This window comes from Otolemur garnettii, unplaced genomic scaffold (genome assembly GCF_000181295.1).
Source record: "Otolemur garnettii isolate 467f Iridium unplaced genomic scaffold, OtoGar3 scaffold00131, whole genome shotgun sequence".
Classification (NCBI taxonomy): domain Eukaryota; kingdom Metazoa; phylum Chordata; class Mammalia; order Primates; family Galagidae; genus Otolemur; species Otolemur garnettii.
The window spans coordinates 1,424,713-1,436,061 of NW_003852526.1; the positions used below are offsets into that span (position 1 = coordinate 1,424,713).

Consider the following 11,349-nt stretch of genomic DNA (forward strand, 5'->3'; position numbering starts at 1 on the left):
GAAACAATTTTTCACAGTTGATGGGACTGCCAACTAATACAGCCTCTTTGAAAAGAAGTATAGAGAATCCTCAAAGAACTCAAAGTAAACCTCCTATGTGATTCCTCAATCCCATTACTAGGCATCTACCAAGAAGAAAAAAACATGCACTAGATTATTTATCACCCAGCTCAATTTACAATTGCCAGGATGTGGAAACAGTGTACATGACGATCAACCTCATAATGGATTAACTAACTGTGGTATATGTACACCATGGAGTACTGTTCAGCCATAAAAAGTTGGTGACTTTACATCTTTTGTATTAACCTGGATGGAGATGAAAGACATTCTCCTCAGTAAAGTATCAGAAGAATGGAAAACTAAATATCCCACATATGCATGACTAATATGAAGCCAGTAGACGATCTAATAATGCACATCCACATAAGAGAAAAACTCAATTCAATTCAAGTTGTGGGGAGGAGGAACAAGGAAGAGAGAAGGGGGAGGTGAGAGGATTGGTGTGTTCCCACATAATTGGCACACTGTAAGGGTCTATGGCACACCTCTTGGGTGTGGGACACAACTATTGGAGAAACTCTACCTAACAAATGCAAATATCGGGTGGCACCTGTGGCTCAAAGGAGTAGGGCGCCAGCACCATATGCCAGAGGTGGTGGGTTCAAACCCAGCCCCAGCCAAAATAAATAAATAAATAATAACCCAAAAAAATTTTAAAAAATGCAAATATTATAACCTAGTTGTTTGTACTCTCACATGAACCTGAAACTAAAAAAAGTGTGGGGGGAAGTAAGAAATTAGAATATTTCATCATGTATAACTTATCTAACATCAAAATGTTATTTCTTTAAGTAAAAATAGAACGTGGAAATCTTTCTGTTCAATATATTCAATTGGAAATAAACCATGTCAGTGTAAGTGCAGGGCTATAAGACAAGCCAAAAGAATTGTGGAATTGACATGGGAAAAAGCAAGAGTATGTGTGAGTGGCTGACGTGTGGAGGTGGGTAGGCAGAGAAATCGATCCTTGAATGTTTATGAAACAATGTGACCGTGCTGGCCGTGCAAGGTCCACTTGCCATGGCTTTTGAGAAAGCACAAGGTGTGTAGTGCTGGGATTCAGGGTGAAGACACAAAGAGGTTTGACCTGGTCCTGATGTTCAAGGAGTTTGCTGAAAAACAAGATACTTAGAAGGGAAAGTCGATGAAAGTGGCAAGTGCCTCAGGGACTCTGTAGAGTCTGAAAGATCAGGTGCTCTATGAGAGGGATCCTCAAATTCTATTGCACATCAGAAAACCATGAAGGACTGAGTAGGACACGAAGTGCTGGCCCTCTCCCTTGAGTTCCTGATCCAGTCGGTGTGAAGAGTTGTTTGATTCTGTACATTTATGACAAATTTCCCAGTGATGCTAAAGCTGCTTGTCTGAGCACCACACTTGTGGCAGCGTTGCTCTAGGAAGACTTTAAGAGAGGGAGAGAGTTCAATGGAAAGTACAGAGAGTAAATTCAAGAAAAATAGAAGATAAGTTTATCTTGAGAAAACTTGAAAACAGTGCACACTAATCTGTTCCCTCCTCACCGCATTCAATCAGTAATGAAGTTTTTGAAAATCTAACTCTTTAATTTTGTGTTCATCTGTTTTCTGCCTTCCGGCGCTGCCTAAGTTTATGACCTCATTTCTTACTGCCTGTCTTTCTTTAGTGAATTCCGAAATATTATTCCTCCTATCTGCTCATCCCCAAACAAACTGCCCCTCAAGCTGCTGGCAGAAATATTTTTCTAAAGCACAAACGTGACAGCGTTTTATTGCTGTGATTAAAATTTCTCAGTGACAACTTTAGTGCCTTCATAAATAGGTTCATCGAGGCAGGAAATAAGCTGTTTTCAACTTTGTAATTCCAGCACTTGCTGCTTGCACAAAATAGATGCTAAACAAATGGATAAATGACTGTACAGAAGGATAAATGGACAGATGGAAGGAAGGAAATTTGAGTAGACTCTTGGTTATTATGTAGAGTACGGATTGTGTAGAGTAGTGAACTATAAGATCACTTACGCTAGGTTCAAGCCAAGCTATAGATACCAATTTTCAAATTGTTTTTATTTGGAATCTTTATGTATTAAGAATGTTTGAAGGATTTTGAATATAATTTTAATATTCCAAGCACTCCTTCAGGAAAATAAATCAAAGGAAATATATTTATAAAGGAATAGAAAGGGCAGCGCCTGTGGCTTAAAGGAGTAGGGCGCCAGCCCCATATACCTACCGGAGGTGGTGGATTCAAACCCGGCCCCAGCCAAAAACTGCATAATAAATAAATAAATAAAGGAACAGAAAGTAGGGAGACTCAAGGTGAGGAATCAAATGAAATGTGATGGCAGGTGGAGGTTGATTTGGGCACAGGCTAGAGAGGTGATAGTGGGAACAGAAGTGAGAATCAGATGCAAAATGTACTGTGAAGTACTGATTGTCAAGACTTAGTGATTAAGTGGATAGGAGAAGACAAAGAAGGCCGGAGTAACGGGCACAGTGAGAGGGTAGCTACAGGCCGAGTAAACTCCAAAGCCAGAAGCGAGGGAGAGCAGGGGATCCTGGGGGTGCTTCAAAACACACGTGGTACATTAACTCTTTGGTGACAGTTTAGTTCTTTAGTTAAATAGGAGCCTCTTGAAAAAAGCAATGTAGGGAAGGGGAGTTTTGAAATATAGGAAGTCAGACAGACTGGATCCCTGGCTGTCATGTGTCATGGTGGCAGCCTTGATCAGAGACGTGTGACATGACGTGATCAAACCTGCGTGTTAGAGGAGGACCAGGTAAGGGAGTGAGAGAGGCCGGAAATGGAAGGTCCGTGGAGCCCCAGAATCAGACTTGACTCACGTTCCGACTTTACTAGGAGCTGCTGCTTGGGAAACTACCTCAGGCAAATCTAGAAAACAAAGTAGAAGTTTATTAAACCAAACCGCTGTTTAGCCTCAGAATGCTCTGGGCAAATACTCAGAGATGCCTTTTCCTAGAGAAAAGGCAGAGAAGCAATTTACAATAACCCTCCTAAGGTTTTATTCTGCACTTTAATTGTAGAAAAATAAATAAGTGACCACAAGAGATATAAAAAAAAGCCCTCCAAACTACCCCTTTATTTGTTTCACTGCATTAGCTAACAACAACAAAGTTCTTTGTAGATAATTCTTGCTGCCACTTGTTTGAAACAGACATATATTTCAATAGGTATTAAGTCTTGTGGAAAATGTTCACTCAAAAAAAAGACCCTTTGCATCATATGATTTCAAAATTCATGGTTCATCATATCATTCTGCTATTCAACAGATGGATAAGTTAGGAAGTGGGTCATTTATAACTGCCACCACCCCCCCATTTATTTCCTATTTGCTAGTTGTGGTTCACTGTACCCAGCCTTTAATTTCTTTAGCATTCTACTGTCGAGCCGGACTCTGTCCTAAAGAATACCCTTTAGCCCTATTGTCTCCATAAATATGAGCAGAACGGAATGAAAAGATGCATCTTGGCTCCAGTGAACAGGACAAAATTACAATACATCTGAAATCCCATTGTCTGTGTTCAGGGTCTCCCTCTGTTCATAAGGTTTGTCTTTTTAGAGTAGATCTACTCTCCCTCATGCCAAATCTTTGCTGGTCTTGTTTAACTCAAGTCTATCTCTAAAATCTAATATAAGATATAATTACGTAGTACAAATACAACGGTGTCTCAGAGCTTTAGCTACTTTACTGGCTGACTTGGTCTTTGCAAACTTTAAGATGCATATAAGATACTTCATTTCCTCATAATAAAATCATGCCATGAGATTTTTCCTACTGGTCTTTTACACATAAAATAATTATGGTTACTCCTACCTCAGTTAAACACATTTTCCAAGAAGAAATTGATTTTTATGCAACAGGGTTTCCTTACGGTTTGCTCTAGGTTTGCTCTAACGAAGAATAGGACTTGATGTAGCGAGTGGCTGTTAACTTCAATCTTTCTCCAAAAAGATACATTTAAGTAATTACCATTCCTAACTTCTCGAGAAAATTGTGTGTAATTTGGTCATTGACATTGTATGCACAGAGGAATCTGGTGCTTAATAAAGTAGCTAACTGTGTCTGGGACTCTTGCAGATCCTACTGAGCAGGTGACAATACAAGTGCTCCCACCAAAAACCGCCATCAAAGAAGGGGACAACATCACTCTGAAGTGCTTAGGAAATGGCAACCCTCCTCCTGAGGAGTTTTTGTTTTACTTGCCGGTAAGTGCTTAAGTATTCCTAGAGCTCAACTACGATCATTTTGTCCTGTTGGCTGACTTTTGGGTGATGTAAGAATTGTGCATACGTGGGTTGAGTAAGTGGGAGAAAAACCCACTTCCTAGGGAATCTCTTGTGAAAGTTTTCTTGGCTTTTTCCTGCCAATTTTCTTGCCTTTTTTTTGTTGTTGTTGTTGAGAGATTTCAAGGCAAAGAGAAAAGCAAAAACAAAAACCAGCAAACAGAAAACATCCCCAGAAGAAACCATAAGTGCTTGATTATTCAAATAAGCTCTAAGCATCTGCCCTTCAGAATCGGATAACATAAAAATGAAAGCGGAGGACAGTGCATGGTGGGATGCGGATTCTGAATCTACCTACAGAGCGCGTGTCTGATCCTCTGAAGTCGAAATCGTCCTGTCACACTTTGTCTTTTGCTAGATGGGATAATGAATGTCAGGGGCTCTTTCTTGTCTTTTATAATTTTGAAGCACCAGTGTCTCAACTTTTATCCGAATCCTCACTAAAAGTAATGATATGCATGGAGGACGCTTGGGAAAATTCCTCTAGGATATGTTCTGGATGTCATAATATGGAGCCACATGAGGAGAGAGTTCTGTCTGAGGATACTCGTTGTGTTCTTCTGTGGCTTGGTATTTGATGTGACCGTCACCTTGAGCGAAGCCCATAGACAACTCAATTCTGCGTCTACTGCAAGAATGTGTTTACGATTTTCATCCACTGAATGTCTCGGCAAAATTTAAGAATGTCCTTCACCACGTTATTCAGAAGAGTAGAATAAATAATTTCTATTAGACTTAGTTACAGAAAACTCCATTTTTGCTAATAAATTGACATGCTGTTTTTGTCTCATTTGCAAAAGGAAATTTTGAAACTAACTAATTAGGTTTTCACTTGGCTATGGGGATGAGAGAGCCAAATTTGCATATCACCTTTAGCAATAGTGTCCCCTGGTTATCTCTTTTATTAAAACATACTCCTACTTCTATTTTCCTTAATCTAAATTTGTTGTTTTTTTTTTTCTCTTTCTCTTTATTTCCTCCTCTTTTTCTTTCTCCCTTTCTCTCTTTTTCACTCTTCTCCTTTCTTCCTTTGTTTCCTTCCTTATTATATTTCCTTTTTGTTTAGATATATGGTATATTTTCTTTTAAAGAAAGAAATTTAAGCTGCCTCAAATCTTTTTGTCAAATTAGGCAAGGCATGAATATAAAAATAAAATATTGACCGTTTAAAAGAAATCTCCTTTAAAACTCGAACAGAAGCCATGCTGTCAATAAAATAGACGTCATCAATACAATACAAATTAGCTCCTCAAATTCCTTAGAACCAAAATTCTAGTTACTTCTCTATGAATCATTTGTTGATAACAAACTGTGTTCTCCTTTTGTCCAATCAATGCAGCACATTACCTTTTTTCCTTAGCTGAGAAAACACTATCTTCATCAAGAAATACAATTGTTCTCACTGTTACTCCTACCGAGTGTAATTGTCTGACATTTTGCCTCTGTCTAAAGGGACAGCTCGAAGGAATAAGAAGCTCAAATACTTACACATTGACAGATGTCAGGCGCAACGCAACAGGAGACTACAAATGCTCCCTGATAGACAAAAAAAGCATGATTGCTTCAACAGCCATCACAGTTCACTGTAAGTCACCTGCTCCTTCCAGCTTCACTTCAAAGGCAGCCTCTAATAGTCTATCGTAGCTGTCTTTTCAAGTAAATGGCAACTGGTTCAAAATTTCAAAGCCATGTTAAAACTTTGCATGGATATGAGAAACACAACTTTTGGCAATGGTAACCTTCCATCTTCTTTCTAAATGTCTTCCATTTGTGTATAAATAATGGACAAATAATAAGATTGGTTTGGATAAATAGTATCCAAGTGGATCATTAAAAAATTATGTATTTAAGACCTATCTAGTTATTCTTGACATTCATGAAGTTTCTGGCTGACCTAGAAAAATATGGATTAAGTATCATTTCCATTACTTTTTTTATTACAGTATAATATTATTACCCTAACCCAGGCAACAGAAAGTGACCCTAGACTCTGAGGAAGTAGAGACCATTAAAAGTTACTTAGTGACTGAATTTACTCTGGCTAGAAGGATAGAAAATTTCTGGAAACAAAATCTTTTCAGAATAGCTTTGAACATACCTTTTTATTAACTTTTAATCTACTTTTGATCTCCAGATACTCAGTGTGATCAAAAAACAGTTACTTAGAAAACAATCCCTTAACTTCAGTTCTTTATTGTGTATTCATGACAATCCATATTATTGAGGTACCTGATACAAACTAGTCCACACTAAACCTTGGTGAAAATAGAGTTCACAGTATGCTTTGGGCAAATGTCCATCTTGCTTCAAAGTATAGAAGAAACTTTCTAACAAGTACTTTGCACCCAGGAATATCTTCATTAAGGTTTTCTCCAGACATGGTCTTCAATAACCCCATGGACTAGCAAGAGGTGTTAGACATTGCCTGGAACTCTAGGTTCTAAATCTTTCACTCTAGCCATAATGTTTAAAAAACATGTGAAAAGGGAGCAGAAACTTTGAGGGTGATCCAAGGGGGTACTCTGGGGAATAAAACAGCCAGATAGTTGCTTTTGAATGTTTGTTTGAAGTGTACCCTCAGGAGCCCTGTGAAGACAGTGGGCTGTTAAGGAATGTTTATAGTTGGGCCATTTCTCTATTTGTTCCATATTTATGGCGTGTGGTTTTCAGTGTCTCTGCCGTCAGGGGATAGTTAGAGGAAAAGCAGTGACCTCTCAGTGTAACAATAGTGCCACTTTTCCTTTGAGGACCAGTTGGTCATGGGACCATTTATTCAAGCCTGTTCCATGAACAAAAATAAAATAATGAAGTGAGGGACTATAGCCAACAGATAGAATTGCCTGTGGGGCAGCGCTCTGATGTCACTGTTCGTGACATCTTTGGGCTAATAACCAATAGGCAGTGCCCAGCAATGGTATGATGTGCTGATGCTTAAGAGATATTAGGCACACAGAATTCTAAAAAAAGGGGGGGAGTCTTATTTGTATTTCTTCTAGATCAGGCAGGAGGGTTAGAGAGCAGAATAACAAAGCCAAAAACTGGGTGGAAACCGCATAATACCTAGATGATCAGCTATTATGGGGGGAAATTAATCAAAATGTGTAACAGTTTAATCAGATGGTGGTGCATTTAATTAGATTTAAATGCGTTTTGATTTTTATGGGTAGATTGTAACATTAGGTTTTAAGGCTCCGTTGCTCTTCCAAAAACTGAAAAAAAGTATTGCAAGTGAATCAGCATTTGAGTCTAAATTACAAAAAAGCATAAAATCTTAGTTTTGTCCATTCATCTTTGATAGCTTATTTAATTTCCCAAGTCAAGATGTGTATCCTTTCCATAGACAACTGAAAGAAGGGAGTAGAGAAACCCAATCCCATTCCTGTACGTGTTTGCAGAATATACCTCGCCTAAAGATTCCCAGCCTACAAATTCAGCCCCTTTGCTGAAGAAACCACTGTATTCTTTTGCCAATACACGCACATGTAGATTTTTTATCACAACTTTTCAAGTTCCTAATTATCCTTTAAAATCATTTGTCTTCTCACTGGCAAATTACCTATTCAGGAAATAAAAGCTTCTAATTACCTGAAGATAATTCAAGCAAATATTCTGAGGACCCTCCACTTCTGTCTGTGATGATGCATGTTTAATATTGACGGGAAACTGTAAAAGAACACTGCTTCCCTTCATTCACTTAGCAAGAGTGCTTGAGAACCTGCCCGGGGGTTGGCGCTGTGAGTGCAGCAGTGACAAAACAAGTCATGGTCACCACTCTCATGGTACTTGCAGTCTAACAAGAAAGGCAAACATGAAAAATGTTTGCATAAATGCCTGAGGTGATAGATACCCCCAATAGTCCTGATTTGCCTTGTTCACACTGTATGCCTGTATCCAACTATAACATAGACTCTCTAATGTCATACAACTATCATGGACTCACAATGATTATAAGGAAAAATAATGGCTGCAGGCAATAACACGTAAAATTAAGGAGAAACATGGAGTGCAATGCCAAGACCCAGCTCCATGCATGGACCTTTGCACTAGGGCCTCAAATAATTGTATAGGTTTCCAATCCGTGAGTTCTCACCATTCCTACCAAGTCACACACCACTGGGGAATGTGCCAAGCCTCTGTCCCCTCCTTGCCTTTGCTTACAGGGCAGAAGTTTCCCCAAATTCTCCTTTTATGGTTTTAAGACCATCAGGGGTCTTAAACATACAGAGCCTCCTACAGCTGCATCCTCAAAACCCGGTTTGGCTCTTTCGCTATACTCCCTTAAGTCTTTGTTTGTACTTCCATTTGTAGCCTGTCTTTAGTCTTCAACAAATACTTACTGAGTCCCTAAGTGTAGCAGGTTTGCTGCTAGGTCCTGATCTCATGGGTGATGTATTATTGTCAGTTGAGTGCATAGTACTCTATCTCATTAAATTGTAAGCTCATTATTCACCTCGGCAGCCCCCCACCCCCCCCCCGCTCCCCAGTGAGTGCTCGGAACATAGTAGCTGTACAGTAAATGTTTGTTCAATTGGATTGGATTTGCCTTAAATAGATTGTACTATGACAGCAAGATTTTTATAGAAATTAGTTTCCGTCTGAAGGATTATGTAGCCTCGGATGCATTTATACTCTGTAAGAAGTGATTTCTGCTGACTGTGTACCTAACAATAGATCTTATTTAAAATATCAATTGCATGAGAAATGGAATCGCATTTTTTTAAAAAATATATCTGCTTCTATAGTCAATTTCCTTGGGGGAAGCATATAGACTGCCTCACAGTTTTTCAGTTTATCACCTGCTGTTTAAATATGTTTGATTTTCCAACATTTATGCCTTACACTCCTCTTACCATATTACTTAGTCATCATCTTTCTTTATTTTCCTCCAGAAGTGATTTAAGATTTTTTTTCTTGAGGTGGTATACCATAGGGGAATATTTATATGCCCTCAAAACATCAATCATGTTAACTGCAAATAAGCGATTAATCAATTAGATTGACCAATCACTTATCCTAACTGGTCCTCAGAGCTGATTTGAAAGGGTAGGCCGATTATGCTACAGTCCACCTATTTCAGTCTTATAAATCAGTTCTGAATTTTCAAATGCAGTCAAGAAGGACTTTTTTCTTTTTTCTTTTCCAAAATATTTTTATGTCTTACACTCTTGGAATTTGTATTTAAAGCACATTTTCTGCTTCACAGATTTGGATTTGTCCTTAAACCCAAGTGGGGAAGTGACCAAGCAGATTGGTGACACCCTGCCTGTATCATGCACTATATCTGCCAGCAGGAATGCAACCGTGGTGTGGATCAAAGTAAGTGAACTGTCCTGCTGCTTATATTGATTTCTTTTGCACTTTATATTATAAAACATGTGTGTGTGTGTGTGTGTGTGTGGATAGATAGATAGATAGATAGACAGACAGATAGATAGACAGATAGATAGATATGGATATGATTTTATAGCCACATTCACTTTCTCTCTCATTTATAATATAAATTAAATACAATAAAATTTGGGGGGCACTTAACAACAGGATGGCATCCACAATTGACGCTGTAAAACAGTCTGTAGTGTTACTTCATTGCAAGATGGGATAATTAAGTTCACAAACTTGTTCTAGAAAGAGTGCTACATGCCTCACTGTGGAATATCACTATACTCCTTTGAGATACTCCCCTAGGGAAGCTATGCACTGACTCAGCGCCTCATCCACCCTTCAGAGGAATTTTGCAAATCTCTTGTAACAATCTGAGATGGCCATTAGAGCTGTCATCACACGTGATCTGACACTTAAGTTTGCAAATTCTTCCCAGAAAAAGTGCTATATATGTGCACCTCATGGCTGAATATCATTATGGTCACCAGATGGTCAAGGGGAAGGATTTTGAAGGTGACCATAGTGATATTCAGCCATGAAGTAGGTAGCACTTTTTCTAGGGTAAGCTTAAAAATTAATTGTCAGATCTTGTCTGTATATATAACTAAGTAACTAAACACAAACAAATATGTGCGTCCATACACACACTCTTAGTTATACACCTTAAGGTTTAACAATTTACAGGATGTTTTAACTCATTCTTGTCACATGATGCTTACAACAATCTTGTGTAATACAGAGATTATTATTTCCCCATATTACTTATAAAGTAAGTGAGGTATCAGAAAGCCTGTAATTAATTGAGATGAGACTCAAGGTTGGGCTTTCCAGGCATGAACAGTGTGCTTGGGTAATACACCTTTTTGTCTTTCTACTGCTGAAGCGACTCTTAGGATTCTGAAAGCAGGTAGCACTGGATTAGGAGCCCCTCAGTAGGAATCTCCTTTTATTATAGGACCTAGTAGAACATCTAGAATAAACTAGGAGCTTATTCAGTCTTTCCCAAATGAATTATTATATTCTTGTAATTATCGGAAATGTAGGCTGTTACCTGGAGACTCAATCTTTACTATCATTTTAGAGTAAGAAAGTGGGATTCATAATTGACGATTTGAGGCAAGGTTGTTAGCAAGAAAAAAGGTTGTGATTATGATTCCTCCATTCAAACCCTCGTCTAGTTAAGAGTTTAATGAAACACCTAACATGAAGCACCTTTGTTATAAGAGCATGACTTGCAACAGGAGCCCTTAACCAAGGGTGTGTTGAGAACACACACATACCATTTGAAATAGAAGTTGACAAGAATTACTTTTATAAAAATGTGTGGGCAATTTATTGCGAGAGTTTCTTTTTGATGAAAATGTAAGTTGCTCTGTACTGCTTTACTCTCTGCTCTTCGATCCCTTTTAGTGCTGAGTCCTCTCTTAGCTGGTCTCTTACTCTTGGAGCTCCATTTATATCTCATTCTCATTCAACCATGGCCTCATCACAGCTTCTTGTTCAGTCAGAATAAAATGTCACTCTGTTAGCAGTATATTTAACATGACAAATCATAGTAGTCAGTGTTCACAAGGCTAGACAAGTCTAGGCAACTAGACTAACAAATAATTATATTAATACTCA

At 38.4% G+C, this 11,349-nt stretch overlaps 1 protein-coding gene across 1 annotated transcript in view; it reads left to right on the top strand.

The window, feature by feature from the left end:
- LOC111727923 (CD166 antigen) overlaps positions 1-11,349 on the top strand; it is a 20,039-nt gene that overhangs the window by 2,092 nt on the left and 6,598 nt on the right. The window contains exons 2-4 of the mRNA XM_023518208.1: positions 4,139-4,266; positions 5,797-5,929; positions 9,548-9,660. Coding sequence (XP_023373976.1) covers positions 4,139-4,266; positions 5,797-5,929; positions 9,548-9,660 — 374 coding nt within the window. The remainder of the gene's footprint in view (positions 1-4,138; positions 4,267-5,796; positions 5,930-9,547; positions 9,661-11,349) is intronic.